Source organism: Gymnodraco acuticeps, unplaced genomic scaffold (genome assembly GCF_902827175.1).
Source record: "Gymnodraco acuticeps unplaced genomic scaffold, fGymAcu1.1, whole genome shotgun sequence".
NCBI classification, from domain to species: domain Eukaryota; kingdom Metazoa; phylum Chordata; class Actinopteri; order Perciformes; family Bathydraconidae; genus Gymnodraco; species Gymnodraco acuticeps.
The window spans coordinates 2,586,677-2,613,456 of record NW_022990023.1 but is presented as its reverse complement, the minus strand read 5'-3'; the positions used below and the strand labels follow the sequence as shown (position 1 = coordinate 2,613,456).

Sequence of the window (26,780 nt, the reverse complement as noted above, 5' to 3'; positions counted from 1 at the left end):
TATTTACAGGATACATTTACATAGTTATAGACATTTACAAGTGCCCATAGTATCAACGAGCATTTCATTTAGCCTAGCTTTAAAAACATGCAGAGGAATGAGATTGCTCAGTTTCAATTCTTGATGAAGATTGTTCCAAGCAAGTGGAGCTGCGCACATAAAAGCTGTCTTAAGACAGTCCTTGCTCTTGGCACATCTAACAATACTACATCATGCGATCTCAGACAATAGCTGCTTGCAACTCTCTGTGTTATCAGAGAGCAGATATAATATGGGAGTTTACCCAACAAAGCTTTATAAATAAACGTGTACCAATGACTGAGCCTCTTTACAGTAAGTGATGGCAGACCTGCCTTGGCATACAGGTTACAGTGATGAGTAAGTGCTTTACAATTTGTGACAAATCTCAGTGCACTGTGATAGGCGGCATCTAACTTGTTCAGGCAATAGGCAGGTGCATTCATATACAACAAATCACCATAGTCCAGCACAGGTAAAAAGGTCACAGTGACTAGCCTTTTCCTGGCTTCAAAAGAGAAACAGGGCTTGTTTCTGAAAAAGAAACCTAGTCTAACCCTCAGCTTTTAAGCAGGTTATTGACATGAAGTTTAAAAGTAAGACAATCATCAAGCCAGATACCTAGGTATTTATAACAGGTAACCACTTCAAGTACTTGTCCTTGCATAGTAACAATATCTCTGCAGGCTCTGGTGTTTTTTTAGCTTTTGAAAATAGCATTACCTTGGTTTTCTCAACATTTAAAAGAAGCTTTAGTTCAGAGAACTGAGTCTGAATAATGTTAAAAACAGCCTGTAATTTAACACCAGCCTCCTGAATGGAGGGACCTGCACAGTACATCACGGTATCATCCGCATAAAAATGTAAAGTAGCTTCATTCACATTTTCACCTAAACTGTTGATATATATGGAGAATAAAAGTGGACCTAAAACAGAACCTTGAGGAACACCATTAGCAATGTTTAACCACTCAGAAGACAGTCCATCAAAGTGAACACATTGGGACCTTTCAGAGAGGTAGTTATTGAATACAGCATATCAAAACACTGTTTCCACAAACATACTCCTGCTCTTCTCCTCTCTGTGTGCATCTCCCTTTCTCTACCTTCGTGTCCTCAGCACTAAAGCACAATATACCGCCCATACAATCGTGCCAAATGCATCTTTTATTCATATACCTCTTATTTTCTGTCTCTCAGCTGCGATTGGACGAGACCCAGGAAGCGGAGTACAAAGTGTTGCGCATGCAGCTGCAGCAGGAGCTGGAGCTGCTGAATGCCTACCAGAGCAAGATCAAGATCCACACGGACACGCAGCACGACCGGGAGGTGAAGGACCTGGAGCAGAGGGTGTCCATCCGCAGAGCGCTGCTGGAGCAGAGGGTGAGACTCAATCACTGCTATGAAGCAAAGCTCTATCTAATAAAGGCCTCTGGTGAGGTTTAGTAATCCAGTTGGGCCTGCAGAGAAGATTGGAAACTGAAAGGCAACCTAGCTATAACGTTGTTGGATCAGATAACACTTTTTGCTGTCCGATGTTGAGACAATTAACTTCATATTTTCTACAACTATACCTTTAATAAGGTTAAGGGTTTAACCGCAAGGTACTCATAGGTAAACATAATCGTCACATAGTCTTCGCCAGTGGAGTTATACTTTAAAGATTTCCTGTCTGTGTAGATATCTAGAAAATAAGTGAACTTAACATAACAACAGGGCATCTCAATCTCCTGATAAAGATTTTGTGTTTTGATAAAGAGCCTCAAAAAAGCAACAAACTTGTGGTGAGTCTTCTCTCAAGTTTTCTCTCTTTTTTTGCGGAAAATTTAAATCTTGGATTGGGAAATTATGTTAACACCTTTTAGTAATGCTACAATTGAAAAGAAACATTACATTATGTTTTAAACTTTCTCCTAGATCGAGGAGGAGATGCTGTCCCTGCAGAACGAGCGCTCGGAGCGGATCCGCACGCTGCTGGAGCGCCAGGCCAGCGAGATCGAGTCCTTCGACTCTGAGAGCCTGCGGCTGGGCTTCAGCAACATGGCGCTGTCAGGCATCCCCAGTGAGGCGTACCCCATGCAGGGGGGCTACCCCAACGTCCCGCCCCCCAGCTCCCGCTCCGTCGGCCACTGGAGCCACGGCATACACCCGCACAACCTCCCCCCGCAGCACCTCCCCCCGCAGCACCATCCCCCCCAGCCGCACCCCCGCCGCAGCCACGCCAGCAGCAGCAGCAGCAGCGGCATCGGGAGCGGCAGCGGGGCGGGGGACCGCCGCAGCGAGGCCTCCTCCTCCTCCTCCTCCTCCCATGCCCTGGGACTGGCCCTGCAGGGGCTGGGGCGGGACGGGAGGGAGGTGCACCACTCGTCCCGCTCCTCCGCCTCTTCTTCCTCCTCCTCCTCCTCCTCTTCCTCCCACCACCAGCGGCACCACCTGCCCCAGCACTACCACCACCAGAGCACGCCGCAGCTGTACCGCGAGAGGGAGCGGGATCGAGACCGGGAGAGGGAGCGGGAGAAGGAGCGGGAGCGGGAGTGGGCCGGAGTGCGGGGCTCCGGCGGCGACCTGGCCCATCCTCACCCCCTGCCCTTCTCCCATCACCTGCCCTCTCGCTCCTCCTCTCAGTCCCTCGCCATGCTACCTCCCCCGCCGCCCGCCCCTCCCTCCATCTCCGGCCCGTCCTCCTCTTCCTCTTCCTCCTCCTCCTCACAGGGGGGGATTTACTCCGGAGGGCTGGGTGTGCGGGGGGCCCCCAGCCTCCTGGCCCTGAGGAACAGCCCCCAGCCTCTGAGGAGGACGGCGTCCGGCGGGGGGCCAGGTGGGGCCGGGGGCAGCGACGGCGTCCTGAGCCGAAGCACCTCGGTCACCTCACACATCTCTAACGGATCCCACCTCTCATACTCTTAGTCGAGAGGGGGGTATCTTGCAGGGGGGGAGTGATCTAGGAAGGTAGCTATCTCAGGGTGCATCTCAATACTCTCAGCTTGCCTTTTCATGCCCTCCATCTCACTGATCTCTCCTCAGAATATCTCAAACGCAGAGGATTTAGGGATATCACCCTTTCCTCTTAACGCACAGTGAAGCAGAGATCAGTAGGGGGGGGGGGAGAGGACAAGCTGACTTTGCTGAGCTGCTCCTTTAGACTCAGGGCGGGTAGAGAGGCTTTCTCCCATTCCCACTGGTGTATAAAGGGAGGGAGGAATGTAACCACCTGTAATACCACTGGATAAAGGTGGTATTATATTTAAAAAAGAGGTTTGTGTTCAGTGTTTTTATCTTTGTTACTGCCTGTATAAAAGTGAGACAGGAAGTGTGAAATAGGGATGTTTTACCGTTTCTTCTCCCAGAGCTGCAGAGAAAGTAGACGGCAGCCATGTCTTCTTCTATGATGTTCTTTGATTGAATGGAGAAAGAGAGAGGACAGGGGGAGGGAGAGGTGTTTTTCTGCATTGTGTATGTACTTGTATGTAATCTGTAGTGTTCAGATATATCTAGCAAGCACTCGTAAACTGCGGCTCCAGAAAGGAAAAAGGAGGAGAATCACAAAAGAGGAAGTCTCCAGTCTGCGGGGGGATTTAAAAACACTTTTTATTGATTTACAACGGTTGATGTTTTGTTGATTTTTTTGTATTAAGTGTATAAAAAAACCACAAAAACAAGTTGCTTGGAACGTCACCAATGCCTTTAAGGGGTTCTTAAAGGGATGTCGTGCCATCAAAGTTTTTATTTGATGACTGCGAGATAATTTAAACACCGAATGTTTGTAAAGGCAAAAAGACTCTGTTCTAAAAATGCAGCTGGGATGAAGAGAAACATTTGTGAGGACATGTAAAAATACAAAAGAAAAAACAACAACTTTCCATGACATATTGAGTATCTGAACAACATAGGTGTCAATGGGAGTCACTCCAATGCATGAGATAGATGTACAAAAAAAAACATTCGTAAACATGACCACATTTGAAACGTGCCGTACCTGTCCGAAGATCGCTCGTCCCACCTTTTTGATCTTTACTGTACATATTTATGGGGATATAAAAAAAAAAAACACAAGTCATTGGTTTTATAGAGTAACAAAGATAATGATAGTAATTTTGATATATTCAAGTGAGTATTGAATTCAAGATTTAGAGCGACAACTCCAACTGCATTTTCTATAGGTGTCAATATTACCATAACTAATCCTGATGTATCGTTGTTGTAACCATGTTCACAATTTTCTCTCGCGAAGAAGAAAAAAAAGGGCCCACTTTTGACTGTAATTAATAATGATAAAAACTGTTGTCAGGTATGGTGTGTGTTCAAGATATTAAGGATTATTAATAATGGGTTATTAATAATCCTTAATGATTCATGTATGTGTCTGGTTATATTGCCACTTTATTTTTTATTTTTAGACAAAATAATTGCATTTTTAAAAGACACTCGTAAAGCAGCAACACCCCACTTACTAACCTCCTCCTCTGGACTCATGGAGAAGAGATTTTACAATTAGGCACTGGAATGTAAATGCTGTTTTTTCCTTTTTCTATTTATTTGTTTTTAGCGTAGGGAAAACGTTCCACGCGTAAACTCTCGAGGACAGAAAGAGAGGAAGAGTTGGCACAATCCTTGCCGATAATCTCACTGGGTGCAGCATGACTGATGTGTGAAAAACAGGAGAAGAAGAAAAGGAGGAAGTGGGAGGACGTGCGTCGACTGAGCTGCTGTGAACCTGCACCCTCTTGTGCCGGCACAGCAGCAGTGACCGCAGCAGCACGTCCTCCCAAAAAAAGAAGATGACACAAATCAGTGTTTCATGGTGATTCACACTGAAGGTTTCTTTACTTGAAGTAGAAAAAACTGGACTTTTTTTGTTCTTTTTTATGTTATTTGAGATGAAAAAAAGATAATCACCCTGCTGTTTGTATGACACAGAAACACCAGCTCAAGACAATTCCCTGTATAACCTACTACTTTATGCTCGGTTGGAATCTCAGTGCATGCATGAACTCCTTATATAAACTAAGACTGGCGGGTTTCAGGCCTTGTGTTGCGGGAAGTCGCTGTGGTAGTGTTTTTAGACGGGTTGTTGTCAGTGTCAGAGGTCAAGGCCGAGGGCAGGGAGTCTCAGTCCCTGAATCGCGCCCGGAGGAAAGTTGAAGACGAAGAAGCAGCACAGGATCGTCTGTGTTTTGCAGAGTTTTCGAGATGGGGAAGGGAGGGGGGGAGTTGGGGGTTGAAACCCTTATCAAATACTCCAAATCAAGCTTTTCCAAGCCTGACAAGGACAAAGGAAGAAGGGTCTTGACACATGTATTGGAAAAGAAATGGGGTGCTTTAAAAAGTAATTTAAAAAAAGATAATAAATTGATATTAACACATTAACTCGTCGTGATTTGATATGTTTTAATCGGATGGCATCATTTATTAAGATGTTTATTACAAGGCTGAAACTGATCGGTTGGTAAAAAAAAATACATTCTACATTTTCAGATTCACAAATTAGCTTGTTTTCTTGGTCTTTTAGGATATTCAACTTTAATATCTTCATTTTTTTACGTTTGCATATGTCAACTTTGGCTTTGGGAAATTATGTACAATACTTTTTAACAATTTTATGAATAGAGAGAAAAGATAAAAACCCATTTCAATGTCCCAAAGCCCATGTTTACATATGAATGTGTTATTTTGTTCCAATAACAGTAAACCCCTCAAATGAGTTGGTTTGCTCTCATATTCACACTTAAGAGTCTGTAAATAGTGAATGTGTGAGATTTTAACTGAAGATCATGATAAATCGTTTGTTAGGGCTTCAAGTAAGTACAAATATATTATAACATTGTTGAATATTGCCATAACAAAATACTGTGTGTGCTGTGAAAGCTATTAAACTGGACTCAGTTCTGCCTTTCAGCTGTATTTCAGCAAATTGCTTGTTAAAGTAAAAATAAAATGATATCCAACATTATTTAATTGAAGTTAAAAACCAAAAAATAGTTGATATCCAGATGACTATCCTATTAATAATAGTTGATTAATTATTGACTAATCCAGTAAGCATTGAGTTTTTTTTAAATAAAGATTTGGAGGTGTGTTAAGAATTAGGTTAAGAATACCATATGTTATGCACAATATGTATTTGTATATATATTTTACAAAGCAGGCTGTTTTTATGCCCGATTATGCTCGTCCATTGTGCGTGCATGCTGAGCAGCTATTCGTCCTGGTTACTATATCTGACTCTGACATCATGCCGACGCACCTCCCTTTAAGATGCGTCAGTCATCTGTCCGTTAATGGAGTCATTCAGGCTGTTTTCTGCAGGAGGAGATCTACATTTAGCGTCGGCCGACAAACACCAGGAAGGGAAGGGGGACGGAAATGAGAGGGGGGTGTCTAAAGAGGAAAACCCTCTCCCTTTAAGAGCAAGTGGGACATAGCGGTGCGAGAAAAGGAGAGGAGGGGGAGAAGAAAGAGGAATTAAAAAAGAAAAGGAAGAAAGAGACAGGGAGGGAGGAGGGAGAGCGGGCGATAAAAAAAGAAAGATGACATCCTCGCAGCTGAGCGGCCGAGGTGGAGCGATAGGCTGCGGCCGGCCGAGAGCGCCTCTCTCCGGGGTCAGAGCGTGAACCAACAGCGAGGCTTCGACAAACACCCGATTGGCCTATTGGGGGGAAATCGGAAAAAATAGATTCATAAATTAAAAACAAAGCATGACCTGCTGTGCTGCCAGATACGTGTGTTATAACCCTTTTTTGTTCTCTTGCGTGAAAAACATTTATTTTAGTATGTTTTTAGCGAAAGTGTGATAGTGTAATATGCGATTTTTGTTGTTTTTACCAAGCAGTTTTGTTGTGTGCGTTTTAGTGAGATTAGTGTGCAGGGGAATTAAAGTTAGAAACCAAAGTGAAAAGAGAAACAGGCCATTATTGTTGGACCTGGCCTGCTCCACTACTGCCTGTGTGCTGCAGCCTGAGTTAGTCAACAGCTGCGTGCATTTTAATGGCCAGCATTAGGCTACCTCAATGAGAAAAACATATTTTTGCAGACGACTTTATCCACGTTTTTCACGCAAATCCAGAAGCCCGTGGTTTCTGCTGCAGGACAGGCGACTGTGTGCGCCTCGATCTCCGGTGGGCCGATCAAAACCATGCGAAGGCAGACCTGCCCGATTTCAATCAGGACTTTATAATCTCCATCGCTGTGGCGCAAAATGGATGCTGCTTGGAGCAATTTTCTCTTCCAGGTAGGCTTGTTGATCAGGCATTACAGGCCTCTTTTTCTGCCCTCATTTTACTGCGCGCATGTTCTCACAGTGTGTGTCCAGCAGCCCTCACCTCATCTCGTATTTCAACGTAGCACCTCAAGATAATGCTGTGACTTGTGTTTACATTTGGTGATGGCCTTCTACTTGCTTCTCCAGAATACTCCCACCCAAAACCAAGTGGAGGGGAGCCTCCAATCAGAGCTCATGCAAGTGCATACGAGTTCTCCCCAAACCCCACCCACAGAGCACATAGCACAGCCTCCTTCAACTGTGGACACTGCTGCTCTCAATGAGGAACCCCTGCCTGGTGAGGGACACTGCACTACATCCTACACCTGTGGAGCTGACAACAGTAAATACATCCCACTTCACTCTGATCTGCATAGTATGAAAGTCAATGAGGTGATACAAGTCTAGTGACCTCTATTTTGGTGATGGCAGGTGAACAAATAAAGAATATCTGTATTATTTTCATGGCCCAAAATTCAAAAAGATTATTCTAAACAATGTGAAATTCAGACACTAATACATCCAGGATATCCGGACAGGGTTATCGGTATCTCAGTGTTTATTTGCTTGATAAAGGTGCTTTTCCCCCTTTTAAATTTGCCAAACATTTAGAAACACAACTTTGGAAATTATTTTCAAAACATTAAGTGGCTAGATTAAGCTTTGGTGCTTAGCAGAGCTCCAATTTCTGATTAGAGCAAAAGCAATACGTTGATTAAACACTTACCGGAAATTTAGCAGGCAGCTATTTACTACAGGCAAGCCATTTTTTTTGCAATTACGCCCAAAGGTCACTGCTTTCAGTGTCACCAATGTGCATGCTTTCTAGTTTACATTGCCTTCTATGATAGTGAAATAAATATTTTAGGATTTTGCAACATTGTTCAAACAAGCAAAGTCCCCTTTGGCTCTCATGGTCCACATTTCTCCCTATTTCTGAATTGATAATACTCAGACAATAAATGTTGGTAATTTAAACTATATACGTTTTTTCTTCAAATTTCCTTTTTTAGCCGGAGGCTTTATTGTATTTTCACCTGCAGATTACCAAAACATGGTCGACTGTGAAGATGTAAAATGTGGTCATTGTTGCAACACATGATCACTTGAAATCAACTAAGATATCACCATTTGATGATCTGTTTGTATACTCTGTAAACCAATTTTCTTGATTGAATAAATATAGCTGGTACCTTAACTGCATTTAAGGTTATGATGAGTATATACAAAAATAAAAAAAAACACCTTCTTTGAAATTAACATTTTCCTCTCTCCCTCCCCCCCCCCCCCGCCTCCCTGCGGTCCAGTGAAGCCCGTGTCCCGGCCCGGCCGCGTGCCCCACATCTGTGCCATCTGCAACAAGCAGTTCAAGAACAACTACAATCTGCGGCGGCACCAGTCGGTCCACACCGGGGTACGCATGAAGGACAGGGCCAGAGAGCAGGCGGAGGGGGCAAAGGAGGGCGCCGCGGCCCCGTCGGCGATGGCGGGGGGGGCCGGAGGGAGGGTGGAGAGGACCACTGTTCCCCTCTCCCTGCTACACCTCTCCGCTCCTCCCCCTCTCGCCCCTCCCGGCGTGCTGGCGTGGTCCCTGCAGATCCCTCTGGGTAGTCAGGATGGTGAAGGGGGGGCCATGGCTAACGTAATGGCTAGTGTTAACCCCCACGCTCCGCCTCCTGCTGCTGTCGTCATGGCCACAGGGGCGACAGTACAGGTGGGTCAGGGCCTTGTGGAGATGGCTGTCGTCAACCCCAAACCTTCAAGCATGTTGTTTCTTAAGCTGCCTGGCCACAGGGATGGATAAGTCCCCCCCCTCCCCCCCGCTTCGTATTTGACTGAATTTCACCCGTGTGTTCAATACAAAACTGTCCATGTCCAGTAACCAGCTCAGGGACCAGTGAATTCCACCCCAGTATTTGGCACTGGTCCCCAGTTTGAGAGAACAACGTGCTAGAAGCCCCCCCACGCTCCCCTGCATGTTCTCTGTAACACAAACCGTGTGAAAGCAGATTCTTAAAATCCAGCAGGAAGTAGTTAATCTAACATCCGAATTAACTGTCAGTAATATTTGGCACATGTGCAACAAAGATATATCTGTGAGTTTCTGCATGGTTTTCAACAAACCACTGATTGTTTTCCTTCTTGTGTACATAACTAATTCTGTAAATAACTGTGTGTTTTTCTGCTTGTCTGTTTTGGCTCAGCGACCCTCAAATCCCAACCCAAACCCAGTAAGGAAAAACCATGCCTGCGAGACGTGCGGGAAGGCTTTCCGTGACGTTTACCACCTCAACCGCCACCGCCTGTCCCACTCTGACGAGAAGCCGTTCTCCTGTCACATCTGCCAGCAGCGCTTCAAGAGGAAGGACCGCATGAGCCACCATGTGCGATCCCACCAGGGAGGCGTGGAGAAACCCTACGTCTGCCCCCACTGTGGCAAAGCTTTCTCCAGGTAACACTGTGGTTAAAGTCTATAAAACATAAACTGTGATGATTGAGTAAGTTGAGGAGGAAGAAACTTTTTTATTTGTTAGGTCTCACTCCTTTAATACGTACAAAAACAAGATGTAAACAATGACAATGTAGCTTTAGATTGAACATACAGACATGAGAATGCTATCAATCTTATATAGAGTGGCGAAGTCCCTCCCCTTCCGGTGGACCTCCATAGGACCTTATTTTGGAAAAATCATGTATTGAAGTCAATGGAGAGAGAAAGATTATCTTTTGATCCCGTTTGAATTGTGCCACGAATTACACATATGATGTTTGTCAATTTAAAAGATAATTTTGCAAGTCAAAAAAATTAAAATGTGTCGTAAAATTGTGAAGTAACACATTTGTTTGTGTGAAGCGCTCAATGAACTACAACTCTGGTCTTGCATACGTCACCAACACCAAGATGGCCGTCACGTTAGCACATTTCACCTCTTTCTTTCAGAATGAAGTGAAACGTATTAAAATAGGTGAAAATCACTACAAGTCTGGCCATGTTGAGAACTGTACGTACACACAAGGGGAGTTAGTCGGTTCCGTAAGAGCCAGTATGCGGGACCGGCTTTACAAGGTTTTGGTGAGTAACACGAGTAATGTGTAATGTACGCGACTCTGGGATTTGTAGTCTTTCTAGTTGCGTATTTTTCATAGTCTTATATTTCAACAGTTTTACGACAAACTGTGACTTTTTTGACATGGAAATTATTTTTTAAGATTGACAAACATCATATGTGTAATTCATGGCACAATTCAAACGGGATCGAAAGATACGTTTTCTCTCTCCATTGACTTCAATACATAATTTTTCAGAAATAAGGTCCCATGGGGCGGAAGTAGATGGGCGTGACTTCGCCACTCTATAAAGCAAATAAGCCTATTTCCCAGAATATTGAACTATTCCTTAATAAAAGTGCTCAGGAAATAATATTCTCTACATTTTAAGATGTGCCATTACTTTTTAAAAAGGTACATTTGAAAGTATAAAACAGAATCCCACTTCAGACAGGATGTCTGTCCTTGTTTTCATCAGCTGATACGTGGTCACAATTGGTCACAATCAGTTTTTGGTCCTAGTCCCCTAGAGAAAAAGTGTTCTTTATTCTAAAAAAATATAAAGCTCTACCTATTCTAATATGTTGACTCTTTCTTTCCGTAGGCCTGACCATCTGAACAGTCACGTCAGACAGGTGCACTCGTCGGAGCGACCCTTCAAATGCCCGGTGAGTCAGGTATACACCGTGCTCATTATTAAATTCCAAACAGCTAAAAACGTGCTTTCCAATTACTATGGAAAATGATTTGGATAAAGTGAAAGCCTCTTTTAAACAGTATTACTATTACCAATATCTTTAACCGCAGCAGCTCACTGCCAGATATTTACAAGTAGATAACATACTGTATACATTCTCAGAACATATAAAGTATATGAGGTTATTTTTCAAATAAGAGTTGTAAAGCATTAGCTATTGGCACATATTTTCAAACTAAGAACACATTGGTGTATTTAAGTTTTTGGTTTAAAAATGTCTCGATAATCACTTTCCTTTTTCCAAAAAAATGTCAGACTTGTGAGTCCAGTTTTGCCACGAAGGATCGTTTGCGTGCGCACATGATTCGCCACGAGGAGAAGGTCCCCTGCCACATCTGTGGGAAGCTGCTGTCCGCTGCATACATCACAGATCACATGAGGGTGCATAACCAGTCCCAGCATCACGCTTGCCACCTCTGTAACCGCAGTAAGTTTGTACAAAAGAGTCTAACATCGTTATTTTCATATTTAATGTTAACATGACTACACATGATAAATCCAAAGATGTTATCCTGAACTCTGTGGAGCATTAAAACAGATTCTCTATGGTTTTCTGCTCTACATTTTTTAAATTTCCAGCCATAGCATGTAGCTGTTCTCGCTTTGATAAACACACTGCATGCTATCTTCCCAGCACTAAGCACGCAGACACATTTAGAAACTAACTGCTGAATATAGTGGAGCACTCAGCAGCTAAAGAGCGAAATATTTCCCTCAGGAGTTGGTAGAAGACAAAGGGTGAAAGGGCCTTAATGATATTAAACTTTCTTATTAACTTTTTCCTTCTGCCTCCGCTCTCCTCCATCAGGCTTCACCACGCTGACCTACCTTCGTGTCCACGCCCAGAAGCACCACGGCCAGGAGTGGAAGGATAGTCCGGGGGGCTTCGGTGGCTCGGCCTCCGGCGGCATTCTCGTCTGCCACTTGTGCGGCATCCACTGCAAGACGCCCACCCAGCTCCAGGGGCACATGGGCACCCATGGCAACAACCAGGGTGTCCCGAGCCCCATCACCTCCAATGTGGCTGCCAGCAGCTCCGTCTCCCTTGGCAACATGGTGACGGTGCCAACTGTTTATGTCACAGGCAACACGGTGGTGGACCTGCTTGTCACAGACTGCTCGAGCATCGCAGCGCCACAGTCCCACAGTTAGCAGCAATAATAACCTCAAACCTTTAACAGAGGGCAGGGTTAGAAAAGGTCAAAGTTACAGGTAGATGTTTGTAATGTCCCCACTTATAGGTAAGGATTAAAAGGTGGGGGGGATTAAGTCCAGTCAAGGGCAGTATCACCTCAGAGCTGCAGAGCATCGGAGGAAAGTGGACGGTATTAATAGCAATGAATTCACGAAAAAAATATACCTTTGTGGCAGTAGCAAGGTTCATTGACACTAACGACAAACATGGATGTGCAGTGTTTCCCCTAGGTTTACTGCTTTGGGGGGGGGTGCTGTCTGAGCGTGGGGGGGATTTTTTAAAATCCTCCGGAGCCGAGAGAGGAGCTGTGGATTATTGTTATTGATTAATGCATCAGTGTTTCTTAGGGTCAAAAACACTAAACTCACAACTTAAAAGGAAAGCGTTCAGTTTATTTAATAAAAGAGCACATGTTCAATGTGAAAAGTGACGGTAGATATAGATTAGTTGCAATTTGGTGCTATATATATAAAAAAAAGAAATGTATACTTTTTTTTTTTAAAACACCTTGAATTTCAGGGGGGGCGTGGGGCTCCGTTGGCGGGGTGCAGCCCCCCTCCAAGACAATGGTAGGGGAAACACTGATGTGTTGTCCAAATATTCCTGGGTGCTCTTGTGCTTTTGAGACTCCAATGAAACTGTGGCATTGTGAGCATCTACTGTATTACTCTCTCCTCTCTGCCCCCCCTCTCTCTTTGTCCCCTTTCCCTAAACCCTGGCATTGGCTGCTCTCTACAAGTGCACCAAGTACTGTATATCTCACACCAGCTCTGATCTTACCTCCATTTTGCAGCTCACTTACCAAGAATCCAAATGGCTTGCGTTAAGAAGTAGTATGGAGAGAATAGCTCTCGTAACAAACAAACCAGTAGAAAGGAAAGTTGTGTGTTTGGGTGTGCGTGTGTAAGTCAGGGTTCGTCTAGCATGTTAGCTTGTTTGTTCACAAAAACTAAAAAAATCAACATTTGATTTTGCAAAGCTGCAATGGCAGATTATTAAGTCTCTCGAGGGCTGTTTGATCAGGACAGGAGGCCATACGTGTTGCGGTGGGTATGGAATTATGGGATGTACTTGTTCATTTGTTTCTAAAGGTACAGAAATAGGAATAGGGTTTGCGTTCAGGAGTGTCAAGCACCTTAAATCGTTATTGTTTGATTCAGCGAGGATCAAAATGGGTTTGAGATTTATTGGATTTTTCTTGCTCTTGAGTCTTCCTCTCTCGGTCTGGCCATTTAAAAAAAAAAAAAGACAAAAAAAGAAACATAAATGCTAACCAACACTTCAGCTTCTGACATGGCAATTCTTGCACCAGAAAACTACCGTTTGCATGAGAATAAGCTAGCTCAGTCATGCTAATTATTAGGGAGCTGTCATGACAAAATAAACAGTTTTGCAGTTCCACCTAGTTGGCTGTAAAACAATAATATTTATAAAAGTGTTGATTTTTATTCAGAACATTTTAACATTGTCGGCCATTCATTTGATTGTAACTGTCATTGCCATAGTCCGTCTTTGTTTTCTCTATGTATCAGTCCAATGAGTGAAACTTATGCATTAGATTTAGTCATTTAACTCTGTATAGCACATAACGCTCTGAACGCAAGTCATTCGTTCTACATTAATCACGTAAAGAATGGTAATTTGTCCCGTTGGATATCTTTGGTTGCTTTCAGTTGTATTGTGAGTGACGTGGTGTTGAGGAAAGGGCTTATAAAGTCAGAAGTACAACGCGAGTTCGATAACACCACTTGGTATGCTGTAAACATTTCCTGGTTTTGTACTGGAGTGCTTTCTCAGTTTTGTGTTATTATGTTACCTTAAAATTCGTAGAGTTGTTTCTTTCTTCCTTTTTGTTTTCTTTTGGAAATGTGTTGTTCCTGTTGAGAAAAAGTATTGATTGATTAAAAAGTTAATTTTAGATTTTCCTCCATAACACTAAGAAAAAAATAATACCTCTACCCTAGATTCTGTACAGCTATTGTTATACATCTTAATGCCTTATCGTACTCAACTGCATTTTAATTATTTTATGATGAAATATTTCAAATCTTAGTCATGAATTCATTAAGAATATTAATGGGATGTATTTATATTTATATTTTTATATTTCTCAACAGTATGCATGTCTAAAAGGTTGTTAGAGCAAAAAAAACGACGATGCTTAATACAGTCATAGATATTATGTTATTTTGTAGATGAAGTAGAGACCATGTTATTATTTTGTTATTTGGACAATTTAAAGTAAAAAGAGTAAACGGGCTTTGTGTTGTGTGTTTGATCTTTTCACCTACTGCTCTGACATTTATACCTGAAGCGTCATCCGTAACACTTACAGAACACAGCTTTAGCATAACATTAGCATACTGACTGTTTCAGTGGAAATGTTTCCTATTGTTAACTTCCCAAATGTGGAAAATGTGACTTCACGTAAACATAACTCAACAGAATGTTTCCCAGCAATACAAACAAAAAAGTTTATATTAACTGGAAGGTGTCTGCCTCTCCTCATCATCACCATCATCATCATCATCATCATCAACGTGTGATAAATGCATTCAATATTTTCCGTCAAGAAATTCCTGACAAAGTTGTTACATGGCTATTAAATTAGTTGACAGAATACAGGATGTGATTTTTGTAACTTATGTGTTATACCAATCTGTTTCGTTACAAAGTGTGACTCAGCAATACTGTATAGAGAAGCGGACACGAATAAGGTCCAAAATATCTAATGGAATCAACTTAAACAATTACGTTATAAAGCTGGGATCTTTCTTAGCTACTAAATCGGAAACTAAATGTGTGTGGTCTTTTTATTTAAGGCAAGTGTTTAATACATTTGACACTTGAGACAAGACTGCTCCTATTCTGTATGTTTTGTGACTAAAACTGTAACATTGTAGCCTACTCAATTTGTCTTACAGGCTTCTGGTTTGACTTTTAGATTACATCTTTATAGTGTAAACATTTCGTACGATCTCTAAAATGTTCATTAACATTTCTAGCCTATCAGGCCCAGTGGTGGAAAAGGTTGAAGGTCAAATGCTTTGCAAACTTTCTTTTTAAAGTTCTCCTTCTGCATACTTGTTATCAAACATATTTTCCTGAGTTTTTATTCTTAATTTATGATTTGATGCTTTTAAATGTTGGCACATATTCATATCTGTGTACTTATTTCACCTGAACATACCTGTGTGTGGCATATACAGTATGTGCTCTCCTTGCATACACTAAGGAAACTAATACTTAGGGACAGCATGTGTTGCAAGGTTTGCATGCCTACAAAATGTCAGGTGTATGAGCCTACAAACATATACTGAGACAAGCATCAATGGATAACTAAAAAGGCCCAGGGGCCCAGCCAGGACAATCTCTAAAATAACCACAAAAAACATTAAACAACTACCAAAAGGCTTCAAAAAGACCACAACCCCTACAAAGAGATGCAAAACAGCTACAAAGAGACCACAGAAAGCCCCCTATGAAAAGGGGTAAACAACAACTGAGAGACACAACATTGCTACACAAGCATAAAAATAACAGCTATTAAAGAGAAACAACACGCCCACAAAGACACACAAAACCACAGAGATGAGCAGTGACAACACAGACACAAAACAATGACAAAAAGAGGCTAAACCACTTACACTCTGTGTTTTGCTCCTATTAAAGGTGATATGGGCCATTGTCTCATAATCCGCTCATGCAGATAAGCACTTATAATTCATCAGTGTATTTGCAAATGCTGGTTTATTCAAAGGTCAAATTACTATCCTGTCAAAGATACAGACAACATAGTAAGCACATTATGTGGCAATCTTTAATTATTTTAAACATATTTTCACTGGTTTTAAGAATTAAATGAATTCAGGCCAGTCCTTTTATGTGAATGAAATCTCCCAGTGGACAGATTGGATAATTGTAAACCATGAATGCAGCTTGAATGTATGCACTCTTTATGGAGAATCCATCCATTTGCCAGCATATAAAACGACAAAAAAAACATTTACAGAAAGTCAGTGCAGTGACTGGTGCAAAAATGTTCTCGTCATGACATGAGCTGCTGCCTGGACCTGTAGGAAGTAGCTGGCGCAGCAGCCCATAGCGTCGAGTCAACGTTGCATCTGCGAGACAGACAGCAGCTTCTCTGGTCTGCTGCTCCGAGACAGATGAAATGACATAGCGGATGGACGAGCTAACACCACCCTAACACCCGGATCAGATTGTGTCATTGTCTTATTTGTCGTCGGATTGTCGTTTTTCAAAAGCTATTTGCTAAAGCTTGCCAGACGCAGGCCAATCTTCAATGCTCCTAAAGAGCAGCCCGCACATAGATGTCGATCTAACTTGCTGCAAGCTATCGTTAGCTCGCTGCTGCTACCCTCCAGACATTGAAGTGGCCACACAAACATGCGGATCATCGAGGCGGAGACCCCTGGGACATCTCTAACGTTTAACGCTTTCTGCTGGACACGAGTTTCAACCAGCCGCTGACTGGACTCTGCAAAGTCTTTGTGTAAATGCAGCTTTAATATCTTTCCATTTATTCTAAAACATGTGTAAACTCCAATCTGCCAGCCACCATTAGCATCCACGGTGTCGGTTAGCTTAGTTAGCTACTGCTAACTGGCTACAAACAAATAACAAGCTGACAAAATAGTTGACGTTACTATGGGTGTGTGACATAACATGTACAATTGGGCATTCAAGTATCAAGTATATTTAATTAGTGTTATCAACTTGCTAAATATATTTTTATGAATTTAGTCAAAGCGGAATGGTAGACAGCGGTGACAACCTCAGCCATATTTAGGGAGATGCTAGCCTGAGCTAACGGTTCCTAGCGTCATTGTTAGCAGGCGGTTCAACAGCTCAGACAGTTGGCCATGCTCATCACAGCGAAGGAGGACATTTATTGTTAGCCATATCGTCTCTGTTCACTACATCTGCATGCATGCATTCAGGCTGACCCAGTTACTCATGCTAACAATTTGAAAACCAAATAACAACACTGAGTTACTATTTGGTTTCCATGTTATCTCAACAAGCCGGTGTTTTTTATGTAAAGCATTCAGTGTGCCAAGTTAGCCCTTATTCAGTAAGTTACCAACAAAATGCAACGTGTGTTCTTGGACTTAACTTTGCATAATGTTGGCTAAGTTTAGCGAGTAAGTGTTACATTAATGGTTAGCCATTTGACTGAAGAGCCACAATAACGGTTACATGTCACCCTGCAGTCGGTGTCAAATGCCCTACGTGTTTAGCTGAGATAACTGTCAGAGCTTTGCTGGTAGTTCGTTTTTCACAAAGGTCACATTAGCTTATGTTGTTGCCCGGAACTAAGAGCACCGACTTCCCATGCTTATGTCGATATTTTCGACTTTTAGCCATATTAAAACAAACGCATTGCGTATTTTGCTAATGGACATCAACTTTTTAAGGAGTCAGCTAATTGACTTTACGCAAACAAACTGTAAGACTGCATGGAACTGACACACATGGTTGCCCTTATATATATATATATATATAAAATATGTGTGCGTAGAGTGTGATCAGATGGATAGAGCAGCATGTGGCACTAAAGGGCCTACCAGCTGATATTCAGCAACTGTACTTGCATTTATAAATCCGTCCTCTGGACACCTTACATTAATTATTAACCTATCTTCCACATTGTCTCTGAGCTCTCTTTGACACCCCATCTGTTAACCCCACTTCCTCTTTACTTTGCATATAGCAAGACCAGAAAAGCTAGAACTATACATTGACACATATGTTGGACTTTGATAGTGTGCTTTGTCTGTTATTTCTGTAAGTACAGCCAAATGTAAACACAAGGAGTAGCCACCCGTCAGATCAATATGGACTGTTTATTCACTGTCTGATCATGTGTGTGTTTCAGAGAGGGGAAAGAGCAACGGATCTCAAAGACCAGACTACCCCAAAACTCTTTGCCTCTCAGACAGATCACCAGAGACCATGCTGACCATTCTAGCTGCTGGGTCTATGTTCTTTCCAGGCCTTTTCCTACTTTCAAAACAATGTCTAAAGTCAATCCCAGCACTGAGATGGAGCGAAGGAGATGCAGTCATTGTCTCTGCCAGGTGAGACTTCCTTAAACTTTTTTTTTTTTTTACACAATGGGCCCCTCAAAACTTCACTGCAGTGCCATACCAATAGTTTAAAGTTCATGTGCAGGTTTGCTTATTGCAAGACTCGAGTGTGACAGGTTTTTGCAGCTGCATTCGTATGTCAAGACAATTTAGCAGCACATTTTTGCATAAAAGCATAAAGGCTCTACTTTCTGACCATAACTAGACAGTCTAAATCCTTAGCTAATGAACATTATATTATTCATTGTTAACTTGCCATTCTTTGCTCTCAGGTTGGTTTCGTCGGTTCAGGCAGTCATGGCCTCTTCAGCTGGCTACATCATTGCTTCTTCCTGCGAGGACATTCTCGAGGACCAGTGAGTGGAGAAATGCTCATGACAATATATTCCACCCCTCTCAACCAGTCTGTCCTGTCTTTTTAATGCATGTAACAAATCAGCTGTCGGAAAGGTCTATTTCAAAGGCTTTAAAATGTGCCATGCTAGGTATTTGGGTCGTATATCAGCTATGAATGTAAACCAAACATTTAACTTGATGTTGAAGCCTTGACACAAAGCAGTAAATGTCACGTTGTGTGTAAAGGTGAAGTCGCAGTTTTAAGAGCTTTTTATTTTCTCATTAAAACCGCGACACTTGAGGGAAATCTTTCCCTGAACTGTTTGATTCATATATTTTCCTTTTCCTGTTTTAAAACCCGCCTTCTCTTCCTCTCTGCACAGGCATTGGCTGACCAGCTCTTACATCATGTTCGCTGTTCCCTACTTCGTGTTCGACGTCTACGCCATGTTCATGTGCTACTGGTACAAGCTGCGAGTCAAAGGGCACGAGGAGGCCTCGGCAGCGCCCCAGCACATGAGCACAGCCCTGACCAGCTATTTGCGTCGCGAGTTCCTCATGGTGCTGCACCACGTTGTCATGGTCACCGTCTGCTTCCCCGTCTCTGTGGTAACTGTCACACGTTGCTCTTTCTGTTGGCCTGAGATTCGAGTGAGGAAAGGGAGAAATGTACTATTGAATTATCTGTAACTTCAATAGTACTTCTCTCAGGTAACTTTATCATATGTTTAGGGTAGACTGTTAAATGTTTTCTATGTTGAGACAAACTAAAAGAGGCCTTTTGTAGAACATCGTGCTAATTGCCTTAGCATTATTACTGAGGCCTGCAGCCGACTGCTATTTTTATCATTGGTTTATCTGCCGAATCGTGTATTAGTTGTCTTAATTAGGGGTGTGGTGTGTAACACTTCAGAAGGCCTAAAGATGTTGAGTTATGTATACTGTTGAGGCCACGAAAAGCAAAACAAAAACCCCCTTTTGGGAAAATAATGCTGTCATTTCTTTGCTATAGAAACGATGAATCGATCGACCAGTGCAGCTCTAAATCGTAAGATTAGTAGTATCACGAGTAGAGACATTAAGAAGCCCCCTCTGATTATTGAAAAGTACAAATTACATAGAATTGTTTTTGTTTTCCTTGAATCTAGATATCTCTTTACAAAGTGGTATTTATTGCAAATCCATCAAAGGAACAACGCTGTGTTTTCATTCTAGACAAATAATCCTCCTCCTTTTCTTTCTGTAGTTCTGGAGACAAGGAAAGGGAGATTATTTCCAGGGTATTCTGTTCATGGCTGAGCTCAGCACTCCCTCTGTCTGCTTAGGAAAAATACTCATCCAGGTAAGCATCCGGGTTCGTACTCAAAGAAGATATTGGTGCACTGTTGCATGCGCATGTGTCACACTAAAGTTCTTCTTCACTCTCCATGTCTTTTTATCTGCTTTTCATTAAATGGAGAATATATTTCCAGTCATCCCCATCGGTGCCTGTTGGCTGTGTCTTACATGAACATCACTGTCAGAAACACCATTGGTAACACAGTTTGCTTGGATACACATACGAGGAGCTGCACCCCCCTCAGTATTTGTTTTAGGTTAGTGTGGATGTGTGTGCGGTGTTTCAGTGACGGGTGAAGGTTTTTACCTCCATGCGCTCCGCTTGATCTGAGGCTCCCACAGCTGTTAATATAGCCCCTAGTATTCAGGCTGGATATTCGGCAGATACAATATCAGCGTGTCCTTCTGCCCTCTATCACTCAGCACCCCCCCTGTCCCTGACAACAGTGCATGTGGCTGTTTGATAAACAAAAGCTGTGCACTATTGTACCAAAACAATTGTAAATGATCAATAGTGATGCCATTTTATTCTAGGATATGAGACTCAAATTAGTTATGAGTGAAACTTTTTTAAATTCTTTATTGAAAGTTGTGTAATGTCTCTGCTGGTTAGCTCGACTCGGTGGTAGCGCTGCCAGAATAAATTGCATTAAAAACATCTTTAACGCTTTAAATCATTTTTTTATTGGCAACCAAACAAATGGAAATCCTGCATTTCTTTTAAATGTCAAGCTTTGTGGGCGGCCATTTTTAAAATCAGGTTCTGTATTGACAGCAGATTGTCTATAAATTCAAGAATGGAGGATACGCGGTGTCTTGCTAGTGAGGATCATTTCAGCTTGCTTGAGACCTTTTTTAAAGTGCTACCAAAAAAGTACTTGTTACAATATTTGCCTAAAGATAACCAAACGAGCATAGTGGATATAAGTAGAGCCGTGCCGTACCGTGCAGTGCAAATGAGTCATAAGCGTGTCCTCAGTGTTCTCTCACTGAAGCAGGTGGACGGTTGGAGATAAAAGTATAGTAAACACATGAGAATGTAAAAACAAAAGGACTGCTTCACTGACAAACACTCTCCAGTCCAACCTGCAGCATGGCATAGCGTGCCCTCCATCACCACATGTCAGTCCATGAAGATAGAATTAACAATGTTACGATAAAAACAATGCAAAGGAGAATACATTAACACAGTCAGGTTTCACCAAACTGTGCTGCTTGCTCTTCTTTTTCCCTCTCTCTCAACCTTTTTCTCTGCTCTCAGTACAAACAGCAACACACTATCCTGCACAAAGTGAATGGGGCTCTTATGCTGATCACTTTTTTCATCTGTCGAGTCCTCCTCTTCCCTTACCTCTACTACGCCTATGGAAGGTATGTCTGTCTCTCCATCTCTGTTTCTCATGTTCTGCTACCTCGCTCAGCTTGGGTCGGTAACCTGCTCAGCCTCATGATCTCTATCTGATGGATGAAACTCTCAGAGCGCGCGTTTACAACTCTTTATGTCTTTGGATCCAGGTACGCGTCCATTCCCTTCCACATGGTCCCCCTGTCGGTGCCCTGGCACTGTAACCTCGGCGCCGCTCTGCTCATGGCCCCGCAGCTCTATTGGTTCTCCCTCATTTGCAGGGGAGCCCTGCGACTTTTCACGGGCTCCTCCCGCTCTCAGAGATCCCGCGGTGTCGCCAAGGAGAGGCAGACTGATGGCAACGCACTGCCGCAGCCGGCCAACGGCTACAGCGCTCGCTCCTCAGACCCTGATCTGTCCTCTCACTGAGAAGAGTGAATGGGAGGGAGGGAGGGAAGGAAGGCGAATGTACCAATGAGTATGTCAATGGAGGAAAGCTGTGAGGGGGAAAGGAAGACTTGGAACAAGTAGCAATATGAAGAAAGCTACAGACAATGGCCTCAAAGGCGCTGAAGTGTTTGCGGCCTGCACTCAAAGTCTTGACAGAGAAATGATTTGGTGGCCGGCCTTCAAGCACTTCAGCGTCTCAGGTTGTAGGAAACTAGTGGAGTGTTAGTGTTCTCAGTATTTAAAGATGTCATCCGGCACTGTGACAGATAGAAACATGCACTGACCTGAGAGGAATCTGCCTGGATGTATAGCGAGCATAGGTGGCTATTTCCCTCACGTAGATCAAATTGAGTCCTCTCTGCCTCACGGTATAGGAAGAGCAGGAACATAGGAATGTATTATATTGTATGTTAGTACATTTGCTGTAGATGGAAGGCCTAATTCAGTTTAGTAATGAAGAGGACCTCCAAAAAAGAAAAAAATCCCGGCTAAGCAGTATTTTGACTTGTTAGTGTTTAATATCTGTATCCTCTATGTAGTCACTGTCACTCTAACAAAATGTAACCAACCTGCAGACTGACTCATCTTTAGAAGGGAGATAATCTCATAAGACTGTTTTCTGCTGCCTTATCCCTTTTCCCCATTCTTTGCAGTTTAGGTTTTTATTTATTTTTATCCTGGGAGGAGGAGGAGGAGGAGGAAGAGGCTCCAGACAGAAAAATGTGACCGGTGTACATAGCCAGTGTAAAATTGTCCTGATTTCCATGTCAGTATTAGTTCAATGTTGGTTTTCAATTTTTATTTGATTCTTTTTAGGTTTTGTCTCATTTCTACATCTGCTGTTACCACAGACGTTTTCTAAACAATTACATGTCAGCATTAAAACAAAACATTTCACAGCTTAGTGTTGGCAGATCTCCCACAGACGTTATGGCAGTGCTTCTCGTTTTAGTGTAGATATGACTTCATTCCATTTACTGGTATGACAAAGTGTTTGTTTTTTTAATACAAGGAAGTGATGCACAGTAGCAGCCACTTTGAAATGAGTGTTTTTGTTTGTTTGTTGTTATAATGCTCAAAATATCCATTTGATTGGCTGGAATAAGTCAGTAAGGGATCCATAACATTTGAGTATTTATATCTTTGTCAGGGGACTTGCGATGTTGCAGGTTTGAAGGGAAACAAGTGAAAAATCTTGGAGGGAAGCATTCCCTTGTGATAGACACGCAGCACATTTGTCCATGGCAACTTATGTTTCTCATTTGGTTTTGTTTTAACCATTAAGTCAAATTGTTTAAAGCTTTTTACACCTCGTGCATTGCTTCAGTCACTTAGCCGTTTCTTTGAGCCACCGGTTCTATGAACCTCCTGTGATCAAACAGGCTAGTTTTATCATTTCTGTTTGAAGCAGCTTCACTGTCCGCAAAATGGGTAAATAAAAAAAACACAACTCCGAAAGCATCTAGACAGGGCAGCGTGTGCAAAAACATCTGGACCACTGTGGCATGTTGAACACAGAACATCCATTCCCGTTCCATGAACTCATAAGGTACTGCTTCTTGACAATACTGACCATTCAACTGATGTACTGTATATTCCACAAATGCTTGTTATTTATTTGTAAGTATTAATTTATTAATTTATTTGGTTTGTGGTTTTGAATGCATATTTATGCATACATATTATACTATATGCTTCTGAGCCTTATGTGAAGGCTGTATTGTTACTCAAACCTAGCTAAAATATACTTCTCTGTCCTGAACCTGCCTCCAGTCTTCTTTTTTCACAAGCTTTTTAGACTGTTAAATTATAAATAATCTAGTCAACCTAGTTGAACTTCAGACAAGTGTGAGCCACTAGAGGGCGCCACACTTCATGTATCTATCTAATGACTGCTTTACTAGCAATTCAATTTCAAACATCTAAAAGTGGAGGTGTCCTTCAAGGATGCCACAGCTCTACATGGGTTCATTCTGGGTATTACATAGGTATGAGACAACGTTGTTGCATTTTATATTAATTTTTAATATATAAACTTGTTTAAAATCTCCAAAGGAAAGACACAATTTGTGACCCAAACAAAAGCTTCTATATTAGGTTCTTCTCACCTAAATCAACAAAGTACGATTGGTAAAATAAAAACAATGCAGTGTAAATTGTATGAACTGTAACTAAAGAAACCAATTTTCAATGTTATTCTTATGCTTAAATTATGAGATATCTTAATGCTATTTCGGGGTCATAATTGTACTCGGGGATAGAAAAAGGCTCCTTTTAGGGAAAAGTTGGGAACTACACTCAAAGACACTTTGAATTGGCTGATAGGAGGAATTTCACACAATTAGGATTTTACATTTATAGTGATAAACCTCCATAATCCTATCTTGGTGTATTAGGCCACAGCAGGCATTGTAGGTTAATGAGCAGAACTACATTATTGCAACATTGTATGTTTTTTTTATTCTATTTTTGCATAAATGTGATCATTAACCTTATTAACCCTGGTTTTCGTTATCCATAAAGTTCATACACTTTGTATACTGTGATCAGAATGACATACCATTGCAGAGGACTTTTATCCACATCACCAACCCTCACTACAACCATTGACATTCTCCAGGGTTCAAATGTTTATTGCCAACATACAAAACACACATAGAAAACATACAAAACTCGTTACATACAAAAGCCTTAAAAAGCTCTTGGCCTTATTTGCCTGTGGGCAAGTCCTCATCTCCTCTGAATACTTTAGTATCTCCTCTGTCTCGGGGAGAAGATGGTGTTTGGGTTGCTGTCTCGTTCCTTTTCCTTCTCACGCTCCTTCTGGCTGTTTGGAGACAGAGCCTCCTCCTTCTTCTTTTCACTCTTGAACAGATCTCGACCCGTACGCATGATGTGCTCCTCAATTTTGCGATGGCGCTTCATGTCTGACAGTACTTTGTCCAGCCGAGCTTCCCTTTTCACAGAGGAGCGAGCTGAAGATCCTGGGAAAAAAGGGAAAAAAGTCAACTGGATGTCCCTAAAACAAACTACTTAACTATCTATTTGACTGTGCTTCCATAAGACAATCACCTTTCATTCATTAACTTATACTGTCAGGGTTTTAAAAGACCACATCTCAACGGTTTTTACCTGGTGTTCTGCGTCTGTTCATGAAGGCATTTTTTGGTGTGGCTTGCGTTTCATCAAAGTCAAACTCAGTCGGAGTTATAAGCCTGGAAAAAAGAAAAATTCCAAAAAGCTTTAAATGCCTGTAAATAAATCTAAATCCTTAAAGATGACATGATGAGGAGTAGGTTTACTGACCTGTGTTGACTCTCCTCCCTTTCTCTTTCCTTTGCTGACTCGTCCTCGTCCTCTCTTTCTGGGGAGGGGGTGCGTTCAGGAGTGGGCGGCCTCCTGGGAAGGGGCTCAAAGTTCAGTTCCAGCATCTCCCCTTTAGAGAGAAGCTCATAGAGTCTTTTGATCTCAGTAGTAGGGGGCATCCAGTTTTTGGGGTCCTCAATTTCCTCATCACTGTACGCAACTTCCCATTCATTATCCCCTCCAACAGCCTGCGCTTTCTTTTCAGCCTCCACCCCCGTGTCTGCCTGAAGCGCCTCACAGTGTTGATCTACTTCCATTGCATCTGTATCACCTGAAAGGCAAACATGCGTAGAAAATCAGTTTAACACATCCACAATTATAGCACTAACAAGTTATTGCATGTACAACTCAACACAGTGCTACATTTTTTACATATCAGGCACAGGTTCAAGCTCTTAGTCAACTTGGGAAAATAATGGAAAGGAAAACAAAGGTTTAAAAAAAACAAAAAAACAACCCAGCTAAAAAAAGATGCAGCCTTTAAATTCCTTTCAAACTACCAAAAGAGCTTGCCATCCTTAAATCCAGAGCCATATAAGATGCATTTTAAAGAATACATTGGTTGATCTGACTGACATATAAAATAAAAATTATGTAGGAAGGAACAAGGTCATTTAAAGCTTTATTCCCAAGTATATATATCTATTTTTATAAAGGTAACACATGGGGTAATGTGATCCATTCTCCTTAATAGTTATTTAATATTCCTTAATAAAGTTATTTCCAGCTTTGTTTGCCTTGAAGGTTATTGTATCTGCAGATACTATACAACCCTCAGTCTTTTTGTCATGTGTTTTCTTAATGAAGTTACCTTTTTCCTCCTTGATCGTTGAAACCTCCCCTGGGACAGCTGTCATCTCTGTGCCCTGTTTCTCTGTGTTGTCTTCTTTTTCTGCAGGTTTTTCTGTGTCCTTCACACCCAGGGTCTCTATGCCCTCCCTCAGGGCAGAGTCCGTGGCCTCCGCCTGCATCCTCCGTACTGCTGCTGGTCAACCTTGTAGCCACAGATCTGCTGAACAGAAACATGCATGTTAGTACAGTGCAACAGAAAGTTACTTCAGATGTGTCGGGTAAGAGTTCCTGAAAGAGAGCTTGCAGTCAATCAAGCCCTTAAAGTTGAACTAACAACCTACTGATAGCTGTTAACTTTGCTGACTGATAGGTAGTCAACAAAGCAACACATTAAGTAGTAATATATTCTTATTTGACTTAGGTAGCTAGCGAACCTAGCTATAGCTATTTCCTAGCTATTTCTTAACAGCAAAGTGCAATAAAAAAAACGTGCCTTAAATGAACATTACCGAATGTCCGGTTTGTCGTAGGTCACTCTTGTAGCTAAACGTTCGGTCAAATTATCTTTTCCAGTCAATAAAATCCACTAAGTTCTCCATGAGACTTGCTAGAGATAATACACGATTATGCAGAGACGTAAACATAGCGCCATTTTGGACTAGAAGGGCTGTGGGGTTCCTTACTGCGCAGTATCGCCGCTGATTAAAACATCATTTGGATGGTCCAATCAGCAGCGTGAATAGCAGGCAGCAGTTTATATGTGTG

The 26,780-nt window shown here is 42.1% G+C and overlaps 4 protein-coding genes across 12 annotated transcripts in view; 3 read left to right on the top strand and 1 right to left on the bottom strand.

Annotated features, from left to right (window-relative positions):
* The window catches only part of taok2b (TAO kinase 2b), a 28,174-nt gene extending 22,790 nt beyond the window's left edge, over nt 1–5,384 (top strand). Inside the window, exons 20-21 of one of the 2 annotated variants that reach the window (XM_034214583.1) lie at nt 1,218–1,400; nt 1,935–5,384. In XM_034214583.1, coding sequence (XP_034070474.1) covers nt 1,218–1,400; nt 1,935–2,924 — 1,173 coding nt within the window. In that variant the 3' untranslated portion in view covers nt 2,925–5,384. The remainder of the gene's footprint in view (nt 1–1,217; nt 1,401–1,934) is intronic. The other variant, XM_034214584.1, reaches the window with a different exon arrangement.
* A 939-nt stretch (nt 5,385–6,323) lies between these two features.
* Nucleotides 6,324–14,895, top strand: maz (MYC associated zinc finger protein). 5 transcript variants are annotated; one of them, XM_034214636.1, is made up of 7 exons: nt 6,324–7,245; nt 7,423–7,573; nt 8,583–8,989; nt 9,480–9,727; nt 10,928–11,000; nt 11,336–11,507; nt 11,889–14,895. In XM_034214636.1, the coding sequence occupies exons 1-7, from the start codon at nt 7,213–7,215 to the stop codon at nt 12,230–12,232; spliced, it is 1,428 nt and encodes a 475-aa protein (XP_034070527.1). In that variant the 5' UTR covers nt 6,324–7,212; the 3' UTR covers nt 12,233–14,895. The 5 variants fall into 5 exon arrangements, with proteins under 5 accessions (XP_034070527.1, XP_034070525.1, XP_034070528.1 ...); XM_034214634.1 differs by having other exon boundaries at nt 6,325–7,245; nt 7,423–7,618; XM_034214637.1 differs by having other exon boundaries at nt 6,327–7,245; nt 10,928–10,991.
* A 1,442-nt stretch (nt 14,896–16,337) lies between these two features.
* On the top strand, nt 16,338–23,619 carry tlcd3bb (TLC domain containing 3Bb). Its single transcript, XM_034214669.1, has 7 exons — nt 16,338–16,791; nt 18,178–18,379; nt 18,661–18,744; nt 19,108–19,333; nt 19,971–20,066; nt 21,324–21,433; nt 21,578–23,619. Exons 2-7 carry the CDS (start codon nt 18,255–18,257, stop codon nt 21,834–21,836), a joined length of 900 nt encoding a protein of 299 aa, XP_034070560.1. The 5' UTR covers nt 16,338–16,791; nt 18,178–18,254; the 3' UTR covers nt 21,837–23,619.
* An 844-nt stretch (nt 23,620–24,463) lies between these two features.
* On the bottom strand, nt 24,464–26,716 carry pagr1 (PAXIP1 associated glutamate-rich protein 1). 4 transcript variants are annotated; one of them, XM_034214670.1, is made up of 5 exons: nt 26,525–26,716; nt 26,035–26,232; nt 25,164–25,494; nt 24,990–25,072; nt 24,464–24,841 (listed from the first exon to the last, which is right to left on the bottom strand). In XM_034214670.1, exons 2-5 carry the CDS (start codon nt 26,192–26,194, stop codon nt 24,606–24,608), a joined length of 810 nt encoding a protein of 269 aa, XP_034070561.1. In that variant the 5' UTR covers nt 26,195–26,232; nt 26,525–26,716; the 3' UTR covers nt 24,464–24,605. The 4 variants fall into 4 exon arrangements, with proteins under 4 accessions (XP_034070561.1, XP_034070564.1, XP_034070563.1 ...); XM_034214673.1 differs by having other exon boundaries at nt 26,035–26,235; nt 26,509–26,710; XM_034214672.1 differs by having other exon boundaries at nt 26,035–26,235; nt 26,525–26,692.
* Between the last annotated feature and the right edge of the window lie 64 nt (nt 26,717–26,780).

Coding starts and splice junctions, on each gene's coding strand:
- tlcd3bb (XM_034214669.1), top strand. CDS start 18,255: ATGCTGACCATTCTAGCTGCTGGGTCTATGTTCTTTCCAGGCCTTTTC. Junction 18,745..19,107: donor GAGGACATTCTCGAGGACCA/GTGAGTGGAGAA, acceptor CTCTCTGCACAG/GCATTGGCTGACCAGCTCTT. Junction 20,067..21,323: donor TAGGAAAAATACTCATCCAG/GTAAGCATCCGG, acceptor CTCTGCTCTCAG/TACAAACAGCAACACACTAT.
- maz (XM_034214634.1), top strand. CDS start 7,213: ATGGATGCTGCTTGGAGCAATTTTCTCTTCCAG. Junction 7,246..7,422: donor GGAGCAATTTTCTCTTCCAG/GTAGGCTTGTTG, acceptor TTGCTTCTCCAG/AATACTCCCACCCAAAACCA. Junction 11,508..11,888: donor TTGCCACCTCTGTAACCGCA/GTAAGTTTGTAC, acceptor CTCCTCCATCAG/GCTTCACCACGCTGACCTAC.
- pagr1 (XM_034214670.1), bottom strand. CDS start 26,194: ATGCAGGCGGAGGCCACGGACTCTGCCCTGAGGGAGGGCATAGAGACC. Junction 25,495..26,034: donor AACGATCAAGGAGGAAAAAG/GTAACTTCATTA, acceptor TTTGCCTTTCAG/GTGATACAGATGCAATGGAA. Junction 24,842..24,989: donor GAACAGACGCAGAACACCAG/GTAAAAACCGTT, acceptor CTTTTTTCCCAG/GATCTTCAGCTCGCTCCTCT.